Source organism: Nelumbo lutea, chromosome 2 (assembly GCF_056320005.1).
Source record: "Nelumbo lutea isolate HS-2025 chromosome 2, American lotus-T2T, whole genome shotgun sequence".
In the NCBI taxonomy this organism is placed as follows: Eukaryota; Viridiplantae; Streptophyta; class Magnoliopsida; order Proteales; family Nelumbonaceae; genus Nelumbo; species Nelumbo lutea.
In genome coordinates this window covers 74237086-74259026 of record NC_142685.1, presented here as the reverse complement: position 1 = coordinate 74259026, position 21941 = coordinate 74237086, and the positions used below count along the sequence as shown (strand labels likewise).

Genomic DNA, 21941 nt, shown 5'->3' with positions numbered 1-21941 from the left:
TCATTCATCATTACTATGGTCGGTCCTTCATCTCCTTGAAATCCAATGTCTTCTACTCCTACCCGTGAGTTGTGGGTTTCCCAGCAAAAGTCGAAGACATCATTTATAGCACAACCACGTCAAGACTCCTTTGAAGATGAATGTCCTCTACTGTTGACCCCACTCCTTTCACTATTTTTAATATGTTTTGAAGGGCTTCACAATGGGGGGTAGCCCATCCCCCAACCCAGGTGCAGGTGGAATTCGATCCCAAGTCTCCGCCATGACCAGCAGGAGACCTAACCAACTAGCTGGTTGGCACCTTTCCCCATTCCTTTCACTATTACTAATGCCTCTGATGTTCCTGCTAGTCCTCAGCCAGATTCTCTTAGATACAGGTTAACACCCTTTCTAACCTTGATCCTCCTATGCCTTACATAAGGAGAAGTGTTGTATCATTGTTCATCCCATCGTTAATCATGTTTCTTATGATGACTTACCTCCTAAGTATAAATCCTTCCTTGCAAGTTGCACCTGTTGTGTTTGTATCTATTCCAAGGAATTACTAAAAAAGTAGAGCAACTTGAATGGAAAGCTAATATGGAATGAGAATTAGGATATTGTTCAGCTACCATGAAGGAAGACACATGTAGGTTGCAAATAGATGTTTATAGTCAAATACAAGGCAGATGGTAGTATAGAAAGGTATAAGACGAGATTAGTGACTAAAGGCTATGCTCAACTTGTGGGATTGACTATGAGCAGGGGCGGAGCCAAGTATATTGGTGGGCGATCCTTGCCACCCCACCGCCCCCCCCCCCCAAAAAAAAACACCTTTTGTTAAAACCATTATTTATATGGTTATTAAGTGGAGGTAGGGCCAAAAACGTAATAAAGTAGGTCCTTGGCCCCTCCAAAACTCAAATTAAAATGTAAAGGATCACCCTCTAACACTTCTCCAACTCCTAAAATAAAAAAAAAAAAAAAATGTTATTTTTTCTGTAAAAAAAATCTGTAGTAGATCTAAACCATCTCAGGCCATTTTCTCCAAACCCTAACCTCTTCTACTCCCAATCTCATTTTTTTGTTTAACTTGGCCCCCAAAGGAAAATTCCTGGCCCTGTCACTGACCATGAGGAGACCTTTTCTCTTGTTGCTAAGATGGCATCCATCAGAATTCTGTTCTTGCAATTCATTATTCTTGGCCTCTTTATCAACTCGATGTCAATAATACCTTCCTCAATGGTAACCTTCATGAGAAAGTATACAGGGGCATATCACCCGGTTTCTTCAGTCACTTGCCTTGGGGAAGTATTTGTTAGGTTAAGGCATTATATGAGATTAAACAGTCTCCCCATGCATGGTTTGACAGGTTTAGTGGCACATTGAAATTTGGATATACTACAAGGACTCAAGATCAATAAGTGGTTAAATTTCAGAAACAACGTTGTGGAAGGGGATTCAATGGTAGTGGTGAATGGTTGGCAAAAAGAGCCAAGGATTACGACACTATAGGAATAACAAAAGGGAGATAAGGAAGACAACCAAGGACTTAAATTTTACATTGTATCAGATTACAAAGTAAGCAAATGGCATGACTGATGTATTGGGAAAACAGGGGGTAAATAGAGAGAGATTGTTTTGGACATAATTGTAATGTTTTTTTTTTTTTGCATGAGTGGGGTGGTTAAAAGATGGTTGTCTCAACTTTGTAAATACTACAGGTGTTTATATTTCTTGATAAAAGTAAACATTATCAATAAAAAAAGACAATGGACTAAAATGCATATCCTTCAGCATGAACCATGCCCCGCCCATTTATTTATGACAGGCTTCTACATATACAAGGCACAATCTTCATTAAAGATGATGGAATCAAGTCATCATGTAATTTCGCTTGAAAAAATATGAAAACAATCTTCAATAATGATCGATACCTTGGCTTTGTTGACCTTTTCAGTAAAAATTTGTTGCAATTTAAGCAACGAACCTGCATGTCCATTACTTAAGCCCTGCATTCCCCCTTCCTTATTGATAATCTCATCATCAAAGTCATCCAATGTTTCAAGCTGCCTGTCCAGTTAAACCTTCAAAGTTAAATGTGAACTATGATTCCCTCAATGCAAAACAATGACCACAGATATGAGCTCATCAATAATAAATACCGGTTTGCAAATTTCTCAACATGCCCGTGATTTCTGTCAAATTTTGGTAGAGAACTGAATTTTCCCTGCTTCAGTTTTTCTTCAAGCCTTGCTCTTACTTTCAGCATTTCCATACTTTGTAAGCCAATTTGATCATTCTGCTTTCCATGAGTCAATAATTTATCAAATGCAAGTAAAAAAGGAAAAGAGAAGGAATTGAAACGTTTTAGTTTTTTCTAATATCCTATGACTAACCTGCTGCTTATGTTTCTCTTGCTTGCTACCATGATCCTTCAGCAAACCTACCTTTAACAACTCAGTTGTATTATCAAGCTGCAGTTTTGCCAGTAATTTGAAGGATCAGTTCAAAGGGATGCCACTGAAATGTATACATAAGAAATTGACAGTGCTATTGCTCATAGACAGGATTAAGAAGGATGATTACCAATGCTGCTTGATTTGACTTAACAGAAGCAGAAATATGGTGCATTTCCATTTTGGGGGGATCAGATGCTAACGCAACATTTTCTTTGACCATATGTCCTACTGATTCAGTATCATCTTGTTTAAGAAACCCTTCGATTCCAGAAGGAAGATTTCCATCAAGCTCTTTCACCTACCAATGGAATATGTATCATAAATCTCCAAGTTGAAAGGACCATCAAATTCTTTTCAGATGACCATGTTGCATGTAGTGATGTAGAACAAAAGAGGCTCCCAGATGCAAGGGAAGATAAGAAGCCCCTTTCAGTGATTTATTTTTCCTTTTTTGTGGGTAAATTACTTAAACATCTCCTCTAGTTTCTGACAACTGCTTTAACCTCCACATTTCAGATAAACTACACAAGCTGATCCCTTCCGTTAGTTTGGCATTAAGATGTTTAACAGAAATAGATGATGTCATTGTCAAGCTTTTAAACATACAAAAATCCAATTTTTCCAGGGATAAGAATATTGAAATAATGCAAAAGCACAAAAAATATCAATGAAACAAAAAATAAATAAAAACAATTATAGGAAATTTCTTCGAACAAAACCCTTTCTCTCCACTCTCTAATAGCAATTATTATTAGTGTAACTTTGTTTAAATGGAGATATAAGGGTAACTTCATAATTTAACACTGTCTTTTTTTTTTGTATTTAATTTAACACTCTGTCTGTTCAAACTAATGAAAGTAGTCAGTCTGTATAATTTATCTCAAATAGGAGGGCGGCTTTTGGGGAGATCAAAGTTCAGGGATGATTGTACATTTTAGTAGTAGTCAGAAACTACAGGGGACGGAGGCTTTTGGTGGAGTACTCCTCCCAGATGGTTGGAATCTCATGTATCTAATTTTGCTGGTTAATATATGTGGCTCTTACATATCAGAAAAACATAGAATGGATCAACTTGAAATAAACTCGATAGAAAATATTATTTTCTAATCTTATGGGATGGCCCTTGGTGTTTGGGGAGAGATTTCAACGCTATCAGATTCTGCAATGAATTTAACAATTCGCAAAGACGGGCTACAACTAGCATGAGGAAATTTAATGAATTTATTAACCTTTGTGAATTAAAGGAGATCCCTCTGTTGCAAGCCAATTATACATGGTCCAACTTTAAGTATAACCCTCTGTGTTCAAAATGGGATAGGTTCCTTTTCAATGTAGGGTGGGAGAATCATTGGACGGACTGGGTGGCTAGAGCTCTACCTTGAGTTACCTCAGATCATTGTCCTATATCCTTAGGCCAGGAACTAGTAGGGAATGGGCCACAACCATTTATATTTGAGAATATGTAGTTAATTCATCCAGACTTTGTGCATAAGGTTGAGGAGTGGTGGAACGAAGAGTTAAGATGGGTGAAGTGGCAAGGAGTAAGATTCCATAAGAAATTGAAAAGGCTGGGATCAAAAATAAAAGAATGGAACAAAGACACCTTTGGGAGGTTAGATGAAAAGTAGGCCCATTAGATGTGAATCACCCTAAAGAGAAGTTTTGCCCTCCTTTATTAGTCAAGCCCAAGGAGCCTTTGTACAAGGGAGACAAATAACTAATCAAATCTTGATAGCCAATGAATGTGTGGAGGAAATGAGGAGGTCTAGGCAATTGAGTTTTGCTTGTAAGTTGGACTTAGAAAAAGGCTTATGATTTGGTGGATTGGAATTTCCTAACAAATGTTTTAAGGAATTGTGGGTTTGGAGAAAGATGGGTGCAATTGGGTGAAGGGTTGTATTAGCTCTTGTCATTTTCCAGTGTTGGTCAATGGTGTGGTTAGGGATTTCTTTCTAGGTTGTAGAGGCCTAAGGCAAGGCAACACTCTCTCGCCCTTTTTGTTCACCCTTGTAGCTGATGTTTTTAGGTTAAATGGTTAATCACAAAGGCAGATAGGGAGGATGTAATAAAGGGTTGGAGAATAGGTAAGAATAGAGTCTTGGTAACCCACCTCTAGGCACCTTAGAGCTAGAGCACTCCATCTCAAGGACCTTAGAGCTAGAGCACTCTAAGCATTCTGCAACTGAATCAATATCCCTAACATCCATGTTGATATCCACCACACAACTCTTGTCCAAATTTATCTTCAAATTGGACACATTCTTAAAGTGTTTTATCAAGCCTTTTAGATTCCTCACCTTACTCAGATCTTCCCCCTTCACAGAAGATTATAATGTCATCTTATTCCTCTCCATCCAAATAGTCCAAAATACAGCAGCAGGAATCATGTCTCAAACAAGCTTACCATTGCTAGATTAACCCTCAATGTACTAAATGTTTAAGAATCGAAGAATGATACTAGGAAGACCCAATTAAGATGCAAGTTGGCCAGTCAAATAGTTCCCAATTAAGATGCAAAAAAAGATGATCTTCTGTTTCATGTTTAAAGCATTGCAAATGGGACAAATGGACAACTAAGGGAGGTGACAAGGATATCTTCCCTGCTGAGATTGTCTTTGGTAAGGCACTTACCCAAGGTTGCTATCCAGACCAAGAATGCAACCTTTTAAAGCACATTTCATGCCCAGATGCGGATCACAACAAAGTGCTTCAAGCTCTAAATAATTCAAGCATGTGCAATACTCAATGTATTTGTCTATCTCCTAGTTGCATTCCTTCAAGTAGCTAGTACAAGAGTATAAAATAAATTAAGAAAGGTGTGTGTCTGGGTTGAGCAGAAGCAAATACAATTGTGCACCTAGGTGTTCCTGAATACCTCTATCTTTAAGTTTTCTCTAAAAACATTAGGATTGAATTAACTGTAGGATACCTCTATCTTTAAGTTTTTTTTTAACATTAGGATTGTAATTAACTATAGGATACCTCTGTCTTTATCAGGCACAGTGAAAATTTAGATTCAATGCACATCAAGAGAACACTTCTAAAATTATTTTAGAAAGAATATGCAGACCTTATCCAACAAGTACTTTTTTTCTCTTATTAAAAAAAAAGCATTCTTTTTTTGGAGGGTACCTTATCCAACAAGTTCTTGATCTCTACAAGGCGAGCAATGACAGGATGATCACGAACAGGATGGCCCTCTGACTTGAGAAGAAGATAAAATCCAATAGCTTGGCAATATGTCAACAATAAAAGCTGCTTCACCTCCAAATAGTGAATACCTCCTTTAGTATTTGTTTTGCTCTCTCTCACCTTCAGAAAAAATGGAAGTGTTTAGCAATATGGAATAACAATTTAAAAGAGTATAACACTGCAATTATGATAAAAAAAAAGAGTCCACTAAAGAGGCTCAGGGCTCTTCTGGGAGGGCTTAAGCTTTGGTTCAGTTGCTTCAGCTGAACTGCTTCGAAGAAGCCACTAAAAGAAGCTTCAACAGAGATCCATTTCAAGTGATTGGAAAATGGTCGGTTTGATCTCTCCAGATTTTTCACCATTACTTATAGGCCTTCTGAGTAAGCTCACAAAACCAAACGCGGCAATGTAAAGCCAAACAGGTAATAAAACAGAAAACAGCAAAACAAGATACTTTTTTCAATCAGGGATATCTGACTTCAAATGCCTGTGCTGTAATTGATGCAACAGTAGGAAGCAAAACCAAGGAGATTTCTTGGCCAAAACTCAAGAAACAACTGGATGTCCACACACACAAAGAATATAATCATCACAAGGAAAATAATACCTTGTTTAGGAGTGGAGTCACTTTGTTTTCAAGTTGATCAAGTGCATCATTCAGTTCTGACAGTAAACCAATTAATTCTGGAGCAGAGCTGTATAATACAATAAATTATAAAACAAAAGGGGAAAAAATTGTAAGCCATGGATTTCCTAAATTGGTGCCAGCAATAAATATAACACATTACTTAAAATCTTGAAATGTGTTGTGCAATGAATAAAAGGTAGTCAGACTACAAGGCCAAGCACTGTTGAAACTAGATGAATAAGAAGATATCCGGTTAATGACCTCTTGACAAGAACAATTGAACTGTTGATCCATTCAGCAGGTTACTGGTCTTCTGTTTTTTTCTGAATTTTTTTATATTGATGACATGACAGGTTGAGCTTGTCTTACACCTCAGGTCAAAAGCTCGGATAAAGGAGTGTTGTGTCAAATTGACAGCCAACATAGACACTTCTGCAAAACTTTTATGGTCATGGATCCGGAATTGTCTTTTTGTGTAGCCAACCTCGTATAGATGGGACAGGTTGACTTGTTGACCCAAATGGTTGAACCACTAACCCATTGAGCAAAGAGTGTATGGTACCCATGATCTTCTTGATTAGCTCCTTAAGTAATGGAAGGATATTCTTCAACAAAACATGACAAAATGAAGAGTGGTGGAATATATTGTTGTAAAGGTTTGTCATTTGTCAAAGACTCGAATGTCTTTTTTGATAACTTAACTAATCTCTTTGGATTTGGCTTTATGGCCTAATAGAATCAGCCAACTATAGCACCTTCTTAATACGTCGCATACAAGATAAATTTTGGTGGGTGCATCAGGTATTGGGGAACTTATTTCAGGTATTGGGGAACTTATTAGAGATTGCAATGGGTTCAATGTTACCTTACCGAAGGAGGGTGCATAGATCTGAAAATGGTCTCGATGTTACCATACCCAAGGAGGGTGCGAACAGAAATCAAGCATTCTGTCGTTGTAGCGTATGTATAAATTGGGGCGGATCTAGGATTATCAATGGGTTGGTATGGTTCTACCAGACCTACCAAACTGAAATGAACCGATTACATCTGTTCTGGTTCTGTGATTTTGTCCCGATTAATAATTGGGTCGGTTCTGGTTCTATTTTCCGAACAGATTCAGACCCCTGAACCGATTATTTTCCTAATAATACATAAAGGTTTCCTAGTTTTCTTGTAATTTTTATTATATTTTACATCTAATAGTAAGTTTCATATATAATATATAAGATAGTTTTAAAAACACTTGAAATTTACTATTTTACTTTCATTTTATTACGGTTATATTATCAAAAATCAAGTTTTAAGTTACTTATTTATATAATAATTTTAGCTGCCGGTATAACCAGGTCAATTGGATCGGACCAGATTATCCCGATTAGAAGTCAGGACAGTTTGGATATACTAGGAAACCTTGTCCCCACCCAGACCCAATTCAATGACAGCCCTAGGCAGATCCCAAAGCTCCTAGATAGGTCAAAGGTTATGGTGATGATACCACCATGGGGCTGCATGGTGCTTCTACATATTTATTTGCTTAATTGATGAAAACCAAAGTTACCAATTAAAAAACGAATAAATTCCCTGTTAGTTGTAATAGTTTTAGGAAACTTTTAATATGAATCTTAGTTTGTTCTAAAGATTTTTATTCAATTAAGAATTTCAAAAAATAAAATCTTTATCGAATGCTGGTTGCAGCTTTGTTCTTGGGAAGAGAGTGGCCACTAACACCTGTCAGCCCAAGATTTTACCATCATACCAAGAAATAGGCCCCTCAATTAAGAAATTCAAAATTTGTATCTACCATTTATGGTAATCTTATAAGTTACGATTTATATTAATCTTGAAAGTTATCAGTAAATCATGCCTTACTTTAATAAATACTGGATTGGGTTAGGATCTGTCTTGAATTTAGTTTAAAGTGTTGAGATAGAAGTTCCATTTATATAGGACTTTTTTCTTAGTTTGTAAAAAAGGAATATTGCAATGGAGAAAGAAAGAAGGTTGAATTTACAAACAAAATTACATGTAGTGAAATCAAGAGAAATAGCCCAAACACTATGTGACGTCTAGGCAGGAGCCTCCACTTTTTAGTACTCGCCTCACCCAAACACCATGTGAAAAATTCAAGAGGCACACACCCAATGAATCAAGTGCATAAATAAAAAATAGGGGACAAGGTGGGTGCATAATTGTAAGGAGGGTGCTTAGAATTTGTTCAAATTACTTTGAATCTTTTGTTTTGCTGTCCTACCATTTATTGGTTAGTTTTACTAGTACCAATAGGACCTGTTAGGCATAATCATTTTTTATTTTCACTGGTGAGAATACAAACAAAATAATAACCGATCATTGAGTTAGCTAGTAGGGTTATTCAGAGCACAACGAAGAGGAAAGACAGCAAGCTTTTTGAATCATTTTATTGGACAGAAACAGATGCTCTGCCCCCTTTCTTTTGTTCTCTTAAATTTCTTGTATTTTTTCAGCTTTTTTCAAATCATTGGTGGTCTAAAACAGGGGGGACAGAGCCCCTGCCTTCTTATTTTGGTTTAACCAGGACAAGGAAACTAGACAGCACACACTCTAGATGATTCCTTCTCCAATATATCACTAGTACCTGGTACCTGCCATGTTAGCTCATTACATGACAGAAAATAACTCCTTTGCAAGTTTAAAATCCCACAGTTGATACTAAAATGCCTTTTTCCTTGGAAATCCTTTAATCAACTCATTCAGATGGATACCTAGATTAGCAAATAACTTGGCATCTCTCTATCCCAACAAAGGGTGAAGATATCTGTATCATAATAGGGAGGCCCAGTTTGCAGTCTACAGGTTGATAATATTGCTTTTAGTTTTTGCTTTTGATGGTCAGCTACTTGCTATGAATTGTACGCTTATCTTAATCCTTTCAAGCATGGATATCATTTTACCCCTCTTTAATAAAATTTCATTGATCATCATTACTGATTGCCAAAATAAAAGAAAAAAACCTTTCAGTTAATACATGTCCAATGTTAAGATGGCATGACTACAAATTAGAAAGAGAATAGTTACCTATATACGACATCCATTTGCTCCTCTTTCGACAAAGCGTTGACATCTTTCTTCACCTCCTCATAAGCCATGTCTGTCTCATCTTTAACATCTTTATCAGCATGAAGTTTTGATTTGACTTGGCCTTTAACAAAAGTATCCTGCAGAAATACAGAAAATGATTTATGCTAATCATGAAAAAATGGAAACAATTCACCAATGTTTAGACAACTATATCGACTAGTTCCTCTTTGCTTTGTCTTTTAGTTGATAAATTATATTAATATAATTTTTATCAGTAGTATTATTAATACAATTAACATGTACTAGAATAGCTACTCATTTCATTGTACTCAGTAGTCAGTACCAACTACCAACGGACTTGGAGAAAAAAGAAGCAGCAGCCAAACTACATAGCTAAATGGGAAATACAAAAGGAAATAAAAAAATAAAAAAATAAAAAAACCTCCAGATTTTTCTGTTCTGCATCAGAATCACTGTGATCTTGTTGAATATCTTCAAGGCCAAAGTCTTCCACCGAAAGAAATTTTGCTCTTTCTTTCTGCAATCTCAACACTTCTGCCTCCTCTTCTGCTGGGAGTTCTTCATCGCTTGATTGTAGCTTTAAATCAACAGTAAAACCAGCTATTAATTGTACTCAAGATTTCACTTAATACCATGTATGCGTGGTATGAACAAAACAAAATGAAGTTATTATGTAACAAATAGAATTGTAATTTTATATTTTTTTCAAAACAAAACTAAAATATGACAACTATAAAACTCCTTACCTCATAATCAACATTATCTGCACTATAATACAAATTCTTTCTTCTACCCCATACTGCCTTTTTATCTTCCTCCTCTTCAACATCATCATGCATTTCATCCTCAACTCCACCAATCTTTTGCCGTAAATACTTCTGTTGCCTTGCAACTTGAGATGAATTTTTTATTAATTATGTTAGAAAAAGTATTAAATTAATGCAGTTTAGGCACCAGATAAAATATTGTCAACTGTAATACAACACTGATTGTGATAGAAGAAGAATCACGTCTACTATGAAGCAACACATGAAAGGAAACATTCACTAACCCATCAAACATATATTGTAAGTACTTAATAAAATCGTATTGCAAATCAGAAAGAATACATGATGATATAGTATTACAAAAGCAAAACGAATCTCACCAAACATTAGGACTGAAACAGAATAGTGCACCAAGGAAATAAAATCAATACAAAATATCCATGCTTTACAAAAGTTACAAGGAGATATGCATATCTGAGCATGTGAACCTTAACTTACTTTTAAAATATCCATGGTTTTGCAAATCTAGCATGAGAGCATGTTCAAACTTATACTTGCTCTTATAAATAAAGGTGACTTTTAATACTTTTTCCCACATTTCAACTCTTTTAATTTAAACAAACAAGTCATGCTCAAGTCAAAGCATGAACTCAACTTAAGATTATTTTTGTGGAAACAGGAAAAAGAACCATTTTAACAGCACCTCGTTTGCTATAAATTTCACTTAGGAAAGGGGGAGATGAGAGCATCATAATATGTCTATCATTTCATATATGAATACATACATATTCATGTATTTTTATAATGTATAATATGGACAGATGCATCTATAACAAGGAAACAAAACATGGAAAAGGTCCCTGGTTGAGTCATTAGTGTAGTGTCTTGCACAAAAGTACCTATTTATGCCACATGGAAAAAGACAAGTACCAATCAAAACCATCTAACTAAAGGACCATCTGTGATGAATAATTGCTGGTTGATTTGCTTAGTGTAGTGTCTTGCACAAAAGTACCTATTTATGCCACATGGAAAAAGACAAGTACCAATCAAAACCATCTAACTAAAGGACCATCTGTGATAAAAAGAACCATTTTAACAGCACCTCGTTTGCTATAAATTTCACTTAGGAAAGGGGGAGATGAGAGCATCATAATATGTCTATCATTTCATATATGAATACATACATATTCATGTATTTTTATAATGTATAATATGGACAGATGCATCTATAACAAGGAAACAAAACATGGAAAAGGTCCCTGGTTGAGTCGTTAGTGTAGTGTCTTGCACAAAAGTACCTATTTATGCCACATGGAAAAAGACAAGTACCAATCAAAACCATCTAACTAAAGGACCATCTGTGCTATGGCCACATCTACGCTCAATACACTTCTTGTATAAGAGCCTTGCCTAACTAATAGTGGCAACCTGAAAATATCAGTTAACATGTGCCTGTATATTCTGGCTGAAATTTTTCCATGAATAAAAAATGGAATGAGATCATGAATACACCCTTCAAGCCCCAAAATAAGTCACTTAGAATCTTGACTAAGCAAATCAACCAGCAATTATTCATCAAAAAAAAATCAACCAGCAATTCAGCAAACCTGCTCCCTGTACTCATCAAAGCATTAACCTTACTATTTAGGCTCAGCCACGGCAACTTTATTCCACCATTGCATGTTATTAAGAAAATGTCCTTAAAATTATTCATCAAAAAGAATGTCTTTAATAATATTGTACATCTTTAGACAATTTCTCAATTTTTTTTTTGTGATAGTGCCCTCAGTAATATTGTACATCTTTAGATAATTCCTCAATACCTCATGCATATCCTATTTTTTAAGGTATCATATTAAGAAAGCAGCAAAATACATCAGAGGCTTGTGTACATCAAAGGGATTGAACAATGGATATAAACAAACAGGCAAAAGACATGATACAACATTATTAACGAAGCAGATGACTTTCCTTGTCAAGAAGGCTATCACAAGGAACACCTATACATTCTTTGTTCACCATCAACTGACAAGTGGATACAATCCAGAGTTCTCCCAGAAGACACAAGTTGCTGCCTTCCAAAACAAAGAAAATCAAAATAAAATTACAATTGAGCCCAGAACAAGTGATCCCTGTTCACCTCTTGCTTAGCTAGTAAGTCTGCCAGCCTATTTGCCGACCTCCTCTCCCACTGAACTCTCACAGTGAGATTAGAAGTAAGCCACTTAAATCTCCTTATCTCTCCCCTAAAAGACCAAGCTGTTGTCTCTGGTTCTTTTAGCCACCCAGTTACCACCTTAGAGTCACCTTCAATGATCAATCTCCCAAAGTTCAACCCTTTAGCAATTTGTGCACCCTGTATAGCCGCTTGCGTCTCTGCACTAACGAACTAACCGCATCCCCCACACCATTTGGGCCGGAGTATAAAGGCAACAATCTGTCCCTCTTCATTCCTAAACGCACCCCCCAATACCAGAAGGTCCAGGATCAAGGCTGCCGCTGTCAAAATTGAGCTTTATGAAGCCTTCTTCTGGGGGTTTCCAGTCAACTACAGGTTTGTCCTTAGCTGAAGAGGAGTTTTGCCACAGATCCCAATTTCTCCATATGTCATCAAAGGATGAAAAGTGAAAATAACTCCAGAGTTTTAGCCCAGTTAATAGCCCTTATTAACAGATATTCCCAAACAGTAGCTACATCCGTTTTATCATCATTGAAAATCCTGTCATTTCTTTCCTCCCATACTGTCCATACTAAAGCAGCTCTTACACATCTCCATAACACTCTTCCTCTTCTCTTAGGCCACCTAAAAGTTGTTGCAGTGGCATATTCCACATATGCCCAAAAAGACCAAATTTTTTTTCCCAAAGATTTACACAAAAGGGCATAAAATTAGAAGATGGAAACAGCTCTCTCCATTTGCTTTGCAAGAGACACACCAGTTTGGGGAGATGCAAAGGTTGGGCCTTTTCTTTTGCAAGGTATCTTAAGTGTTTAATTTCCCAGAGAAGCTTCCCAACAAAAGGCTCCAACCTTGGGGGGAATGGACTTAGACTAGACTTCCTTCCAAAAGAAAGGCTAAGGGTTGGGGACTGAGCACAGCTAAGTGAAAAAAGAGGCACAAGAAAAAAGACCCAAAGAATTCGGAGTCCAAACTCTAGCATCAAGTTTAGAAAGGTCCAAAACAACAGAGTCTAGAGTTTTTAGCAACAAAGCAGCCTGAACAAGTTCAGGGTCTCTCAGATCTCTTCTGAAACCCAAATTCCAACTAAAGCCTGAGGACTGGGAGAAAGAAACAAAGGTTTGAACGGGTTAGCTTTTAAAAAGGGAGAGGGAATACAAAGATGGATAAAGGTCCCTCAATCCAAGTGTCTTCCCAAAAGAGAATCCTATCACCAGTACAAAGGCCATACCTGATAAGGCTGAGAAATTGAGGAAGGATACCATGAATAGCCTTCCACAAAGCGTTTAGTGTAGCCTACCGAGACACTCCAACATCCTGACGATTTCCTGCATAACCATGAATACTTCCCACAACCCTATGCCACAACCTCCCTCTCTCTAATGGCCATCTCCATAACCATTTACCTAACAAAGCTTCATTCTTCTTCCCAATATTGCCTACCCCAAACCCCCTTGCTTCTTACTTCTACAGACTAAATCCCATCTCACCAAGCAATCTTTCCTTCCTTCACCAGGCTCCCACAAGAAGTACCTCATGATCTTCTCTAATTACCTCCCTTTTTGGCATCTTGAATACTGAGGAAGAAAACTGGAAGGTTTGCTAAGGTAGACTTAATTAAAGTAATACAAACCCCTAGAGACATAATTTCTCTTCCATGCTGACAGTTTCTTGGCACGTCTTTCAAGATTTGGGTTCCAAAAGACTTCCTTCCCATGGGTTGGCTCCTAATGGCAAACCTAGATATTTCAAGGGCCACCTAGCAATAGGGCAATCTATGGCTATTGCAACCCTATCCATCTCTTCCTCTCCCAAGTTCAATCCCACTACACAACTTTTTTCAAAATTGATCTTTAACTTAGAGACAAATTCAAACAATATAATCACCTGCTTCAAATTGCCTTATGAGAATCAGCACTCTCACAGAAAATAATTGTATCATCAGCAAACTGCAAATGTGTGACAACCGTACTCTCTCTCCCAACCCTCCATCCATTAAAAAGTCCCATGCTATCATCTCTTACTAAAATACTACTAAACACCTCAGCTACCAAGGTAAATAGGAAAGGAGAAAGGGGATCCCCTTGCCTCAAACCTCTAGTTGCTCTTACTAAAATACTAATAAAGAAAATTTTTATTCCAGAATAGAAAAAAGTAGCATAACATCCACCATCCCTGCAGGAGACCACAGGGCATGGGGGAAACAGAAACTAAAAACAGAGAACAAGCAACAAACACTCAAATATCATACAGACTTTATTCTTGAAGCATTTAGATGAGCAACGTTCTTGAAGCACTTACACCTCTCTTTTTGCTTTGTCTTTCTCTCATCATGCTTACTACCATTCACATTAGTTGCATAATATTAACACGAATAAGTGAGTCACCTCATGCAAATGAATGTAAAGCAGTGAGAGAAATCAAAGAAATGGTGTCCCACTTCTATTTAATATATTTTATTATAAATATTATAATAAACAAGTTATTTTGGGGCAAGGTCGGATGACAATCTAATAACAATTTCTCTAGCATACAATAGGCTAGTGGTGCCTTCCTCAGCTAGCATAATGCTAGGCATCTTTGTATGTACTCTTTTTCATTTTCCCAATATGATAAATTGATGTTATCTACCAAAAAATATATTCTAATAGACAAGTATAGAGGGTTTTCCTCCTCTGTATTATGTTAATATGTAATGGGAAACATGATGAAATGGAAACCCACTTCTCTTTATAATGTTTTATTATAAAAATATCTTTAAAGTACATATAAGGCATAAGCCCTTCTAAGTGCCTTCAGGCTAGAGACGTATGCCTCAAGCATGTCTGCACCTCTTCTGTATGCCTCCACACATTTTCTTAGCATGACACCTGGAGATACACCTCCAGCACCTTATAAAACACTGCATTGCACTCATCTTTATCTAAAGTGATTAGATACAGAGATATAATATAATTTTTCTTATTACTAATAGCAAGGAACCATTTACGGTCCAAAGTTAATGACAACAAGAGTGTTTTCTTCATCTTAACTACAAAAGAACTTTATCTGAAACTAATTCTGCATGTATAAACCCCTTGACTATAACTCAACTAAAGATATACATTTAATAATGAAAAATTAAATGAGAGACAAGATTCGGTGAGGGCTGCCACACATTGCCCAGATCAAGACCACCACGAAACTTGTGTTATTGCACATTTAAGGCTGTGTAGTAGATTAGTAAATCTCAAAGTCTTGAATTGAGCTGCCATGTAGTGGAGGTTTTGAGATCCTTTTCCATTAAACAATATTTAGGTAAAATCAAGGGAGAAGTAATAAATGCAAACTGTGATAATAATAATAACAACAAGTTTAATAAGCCATTTCACTCACTTTTTGCAGCAAGGCCTGTAAGTGGAGTGTCATCATCGTCATCAACATCATCGTTATCATCCTCCTCATCGTCCTGAAAGCAATTACACAAGTAAGAAAAACCAAACAAATAAATAAATAATACATGGCTCAAACTAGAGAAGCTCTAGAATCTGATAAAACCTGAAACAATGAGCTCAGATTTTTTTTTTTTTGATAAATGAAACAATGAGCTCAGATTTAATAATCAAAGTTCATCTACCTTATTATTGCTATATGACACATGGCCCTTTTGGGAGGGCTTCAGCATTGATTGAACTGCTTTGAAGAAGCTATCAAAACTAGCTTCACCGGAAAGTTAATTTCACAGCTCAAGTAAGCTTTTTTTTTTTTTGCTTTCCAGGTTTTTCACCAAACAAAGCTTTGTGGTTTTCCATGTGAGGCCTACCTTGCAATGCCAAAAAGCCACTGCATGAAAGCCCTCCCAAATGGGAGGACTTCAGCATTGATTGAACTGCTTTGAAGAAGCCATCGAAACTAGCTTCACTGGAAAGTTAATTTCACAGCTCAAGTAAGCTTTTCTTTTGGCTTTCCAGGTTTTTCACCAAACAAAGTTTCGTGGTTTTCCATGTGAGGCCTACCTTGCAATGCGAAAAAGCCACTGCATGAAAGAACTCCCAAATGGGCACACAATGCATAGAGAAGCTTATAACAAGCATCTAACCATTACACCTCAACTCAAACTCAGGGAAAATGAAAGCAAAACAAAAAAAATAAAAAAGATATTACAGAACCTCCACATCAAAGACAGGCTCTTCATTATCCTCATCAGATACCCCAAGATCACCATTGACATCTAATGGGACTTTATCTCTCTGTTTATGAACTGAAATCCACCATGCCAAGCAAAACATCATTTTAGTGGAAAAAATAGATACCAAATAAAATTCTTATATAACTTGATTGAAAATACAGATGCAGATTGAAAGATATAACAGCCCAGTAATTATAAGCAACACAACAAACTAGAAGAAAAAAGTGAGGAACAGAAATTTTTTAACCGCATAAGGTGGAAAATTAAAATTAAATTACAGGCATCTATTTCATCATCCATATCTTCCTCCGCAAAATGTTCATCTCGGGCTCTCTTAGGGTTTCTGTTGTCTTTGTGTTTGTACTGCTGCTTCCCCCTCTTGCCCATTACTTTGATCTTTGTAAGTAGATGATTAGATATCAGAGTGTGTAGGCAGACACTAAGAAACAATCTTCAAATTATGATGGAGTTGCAGGAATGAAGAACTGCAGCAATGAAAATGATTAAAAAAATGACATAGGTGACCATCAAAAAAATGATGAGAGGTTAAAATAAAGCTACCAATATTTGATATTTCAGTAATCATCACTCTGGTTCCTCTTACTGTTTGGTGGTTTTCCTCATAAACCTTAACAAAATTATAAACCCTAAGTGCATAGAAAAATGATCAACATCAACTCATCCTTAATGCCTAAAACACACAACTTAGAATTTGAAACATGACAGTTTGACTCCGCAAGATGAGAAACATGGATGTGAACATTCAAAAATTTGGGGTTCACTTCATGGCTTTAAATATTTGGAGCCACCACCCATTAGAACAAAGAAATAGGGAGTGATGGGTCTCCCGGATTCAGCATCGAAAACATATTCTGAAACCTAGTGGCTCCTCAGCCGAGGAAGAGGCCATCTGGGTAAGTTGAGAGGGGGAAGGTGTTTGAACCCATCTCCCTTGCCAATGTGAATACCATTTCACTATCTTGCAAAAAAAGAGTAGAGGCACAAAGCAAAATTTTGTTTTCTAGTAGGGTGTGAAATCTCTTCCCATGAATCCCATCCTCTTTTTTATCCAGATTGTAGTCTCCTGCTAGTGGGTTTTCAAGCTCAACCATTCCAAGGATTTGGCCTCTTTATGGAGGCTGTACCATATGAAACCCGCATACAAACTCCAAATCAGCTGACTGAAATAAAACCCAATAGAGCAGCAGATAAAAACCCTAGAGTTAGCAACGTTCTAAGTTAAACACAAATCCAAACGACCAAAAGAAATACCCAGCCTGACCTAAACGAAATTCCAATGGCTTCCAAATTAAAACAAGTTCAATACATAGGAGTGCCAATAGATATCCATCAAGGCATGGGTTTGAATTCCCACAAAGCACATGAGTTTGAATTGGGCACATCCAAACTCTCACAATTGGAATTCCAACTTACACTTGGAAAATCTCAGACATGAATTTGTTTGGGTAAAAGAGAAACATCTAGCTGGAAGACAAAAAAAAAATCGTATCTCCAAGATTTTCAGCAGCAAATTCTAGGCAAACAGCTTTTAACTCCATGGCATGGTAACAATCAGCCAAGGCTAGAGTTTTGGCAACAGAGTTCACAAATATTTTTGCAGAGGTAAGACTCACACATCGGTCTAAGTCTTGCCAAACCATACTTGTCTGCTGCAGCTAACAACTATGCTGCTAATGCCTCAGACAAAGGGGACAGACAAGATGAATTTGAAGGAACTAGTTCTTCATCATCTATAAGTGTATATAAAGTGCAACAGTGCCTTAAAAACCTTAGGTTGTGGTTCAAAAGGCTCTCCAGGGCAATGTTGCCAAAATCTTACTATTTACGATACGATTCACGATTTGATTTGAATCGTGAATCCCAAGGGTTTCTATTCGAATCTTATGCCCAAATCCTTTTCTGCAAAATCTAACAATTTTTGTTTGAATCCTATAATTTGATTCATAAATCTTACAATTTATATGATTTCTATGATTCAAATAAATTCAATTAAGAATTAGTTCTTATGTTTTTGCTTATATTTAGTCTTGTCAAGGGAGATTTTCCTTTAAACCCTTACTAGTGAGGGATAAAATAGAATGTCACGTAAAAATCTGAGTACGGATATTGCAAGTGATAGGATTATTATATATTAATTGTCTATTATTAACCAATTTCATAGAATTGTTTTACCTTTTTTCTTCTTTTAATTTGTCTCTGCAAGTCATAGTTGTGAACTGGTTGATTTTAATTGCTCTCAAGAAAGAACACCCTAGAAAAAATAAAACAAAGAAAAAGAGTTGGATCAATTAATGGTGGGGAGGACTGAGAAGTAGGAGGAGAAAGAAGAACAACACACGTCCAAACAAATGGAAGGAGATGTTTCATCATTCAGTAATCCCTTCAGTGGTATCACCCAGTTCTGAAATTTGCGGCTCAAGGTCTGTTGCGGCCGTTATGGCTTTGGAATGACTCATGATCCCTCCCTCTACACAGTTCCTAGACCTGAGCCTTCATTCCATGCCATTAAAACCAACCAAGCCATGACAGCAGGAGAGACCCCTTGACACACAAACACACATGAGCACAGTGATGATAACTCATAGTCGCTTTTACTGGGTAACCCATGAGAAGTGGTTTACTCATGCGTTTTACTCCATGAGAGATTTGCCTTCTGAATTCTGATCACTTTCATAATTCAAGCACACACAAGGAGAGAGAGAACTTGTCACAACTCACAACTATGTTTCTAACTTCTGAACTTGGTCATAACCATCCAAGGGTCAGGACTGGATAATCATGCTGATTGATGAACTCCAAGCTAAGGTGTTCCTGGTGGGTCCAACTCCAATCTGTATTCTGTAGAAGATTAAGATTAAGGAGGACTCAACAAACAGGTTAACTGTCTTACAAAATACAGTTTCCGGTCAAATATTGCCAGCACTGCCCGTGCATCTCTTAAATACATGTGTTTGTCCCGCCTATCGGGTCAGTTAATTCCATATATAAGGTGTCAACACCCTCGTAACGAGGCCAAAGAGTCCAACACTTACAAATTAAGAGTTTATCTCCCTCTTGAGTCTCTCCATTTCTTCTTCTACAACCTTTTTTCTCTTTGCCAATTTTGGAACTGATTACTGGAACACAAAGGTGAATCTTTTGTTTGAGTTTTCTTCTATGTTTGAATTTCTTTAATTGGTTTCTCAGAAACATGAAAATATGTTATTGGGTTCGATCTGCAATGCCATTGTTCTCTAGATCCATATTTTAAGTAAAACAGACAAGTCAGTAATTTTAGGAGGAGCAAAACTGCAAGGGGGCGAAAAACTATTTTATTTCTCGCCTGTTTAAATCAAAGTTTAAAATGTCAATGTCGATGGAAATGTCGCTTACCAAAATATAGGACATATGTCAGAAATGTCAAGGGAAAACTTTGTGGAAATATTATGAAATATGTGGAAATACGCAATGATATTTTGTAAAATGATAAAAGAAGCATTAATACATATCTCTACTATTATCTTATTCCCAACCATTACACAAAGATAAGAAACTAAGATCAATAAAAAATTAGTAAAAGATGATTTACTGATTTATTATGCATTTTGATGTTTTTACAAGTTTATCCAATATTTTCTTTTGTTAATGTTAATTCTGATTTATTATAAATTCTAATATATTTATTTCACACTAGTAAATAAAAATACATTTATTCTGATTTTTTAAATATTAAAGTTATAATACATTATGTTTTATCATAGTTTTCAAGGCGTCGAGGCGAGGCTGGACGACCACAGGGCACCCAGGCGCCTAGGCGTTGGAATTTTAAAATATTAATTTTCTTGACTTTTTACTTTATCTATGCTTTTGTAAGCTATTTTATTGGTTTTGTGTGCTAACTAGCAATCATGCACACTAACTATTAACTCTATAAATCATTCAAATGAGTTTAAAACTATAATTTCATATAACTAGCAAGCATGTACACAGTACACTAGCTATACACTAACTAGCAAGCATGTACACTAACTATTAACTGAAAAAATAAACAAATAAGTGCAGGAACTATGAAGGGAGGAGGAGAGGAGTATAGAGGCGGAAGAAGAAGAGGAAGAAGAAAAAGTATAGGGGATTAAGGGCAGGGAAGAGTATAGACCCTTGTTTTTTCAAAAAAAAAAAAAAAGGGACTGAGATTCTGAGACTATCGACTGAGAACAGTCAGGGGCGGAGCCCCTGTTTTTTCAAAAAAAAAAAAAAGGACTGAGACTAGGACTAGCGACTGAGAACAATCAGGGGCGGAAGAAGAAGAAGAATGAGTGGAACTGTGAAGGGAGTCCGCCCCTGTTTTTACGAAAAAAAAAAAAAGCAAAAAACGACTGAAGCTGGGCTGGAAGAAGAAGAAGAAGAAGAAGAAGAAGAAGAAGAGAAAAACTTACCTGCTGAAGCTGAGGTGCGATGGAGTTGGGCTGGGGAATGAAGTCTTCGGTTCTCCTCCCTCTCCAATCGAACCGAAAAAAACCCTCACGCATGTAACGAAGAAGGAAAAGGCTTTGTATTGTTCTCTTAATAATAAAATAATTATAATATGTAACCGGTTTTATTTTAAAATAATAAAATATCAAAATAACAAATTAAAAAAAAAATTATTAGATGTATGTCGAGGAGCCCATGGAAAACCGCCTAGTCGCCTAGGCGGGCCTCGACGATTATGTGTTTTATTATAAATTTAATAAACTGATAGTATTAAGATTATGATAAATTCTGTTTTTTTATGAAATGTAATGAATTTATTATGATTTTTAATATTAAATTTATAATAAATTGTGATTTAATATAAAATTTAATAAATTTATTCTGATTTTTTATATTTAATTTAGAATATGATTTATTATAAAATTTAATAAATATATATTGATTTTAATAAATATTTTAATAATACTAATTAGTTAATATTTTATTACTTGAAAAATATTTTTATGTTTTATATTATAAAGTAGTTAATTTATTCTTTTTTATAAATATTTCATTTGAAATATTAAATAAAATTTATTAATGGAATAATTTATATTAATATATTATATTATTAATGTACATTAGTTGTAGACATAATAAGAAAAACTGACTTTTTTTTTTGTTATTTGATCATATTTCTTAAATATAGGAAATGCCAGCCGAAATTATGTAATTTTTATACTACCATCCATTCTCATGTCGATGAGCCTCGAGATCGACATATGTTGGGCGATATTAGCAAAATGCCGCAACATTTGAAATCATGGTTTCAATGAGTTTTGGTGGGTTTGATTTGTTCTCAGTCCACATCGCAATTTTTGCCTAACTTGGGTGGCCACCCAAAGGACTAGTTCCTTTTCGTCCTCTTTTTTTATTCTTCTTTAGTCCCCTGAAATGGAATATTAGAGGTCCCCCGTTTTAACCAGGAAAGGAAGAGATGGTTGACGAGTGATCTGATGGAGTCATTAGAGCA

General features: G+C 36.1%; 1 protein-coding gene across 1 annotated transcript in view; it reads right to left on the bottom strand.

Moving 5' to 3' along the window:
- Nucleotides 1-21021, bottom strand: part of EMB2777 (Sas10/U3 ribonucleoprotein (Utp) family protein) — a 43163-nt gene extending 22142 nt beyond the window's left edge. Inside the window, exons 1-13 of the mRNA XM_088969701.1 lie at nucleotides 20893-21021; nucleotides 16735-16941; nucleotides 16437-16528; nucleotides 15664-15736; nucleotides 10086-10231; nucleotides 9761-9916; nucleotides 9316-9455; nucleotides 6241-6328; nucleotides 5574-5753; nucleotides 2569-2739; nucleotides 2379-2456; nucleotides 2145-2281; nucleotides 1917-2052 (exon numbers count right to left, since the gene is read on the bottom strand). Of these exons, the coding sequence (XP_088825827.1) occupies nucleotides 1917-2052; nucleotides 2145-2281; nucleotides 2379-2456; nucleotides 2569-2739; nucleotides 5574-5753; nucleotides 6241-6328; nucleotides 9316-9455; nucleotides 9761-9916; nucleotides 10086-10231; nucleotides 15664-15736; nucleotides 16437-16528; nucleotides 16735-16843 (1506 nt within the window). The 5' untranslated portion in view covers nucleotides 16844-16941; nucleotides 20893-21021. The remainder of the gene's footprint in view (nucleotides 1-1916; nucleotides 2053-2144; nucleotides 2282-2378; nucleotides 2457-2568; nucleotides 2740-5573; nucleotides 5754-6240; nucleotides 6329-9315; nucleotides 9456-9760; nucleotides 9917-10085; nucleotides 10232-15663; nucleotides 15737-16436; nucleotides 16529-16734; nucleotides 16942-20892) is intronic.
- Between the last annotated feature and the right edge of the window lie 920 nt (nucleotides 21022-21941).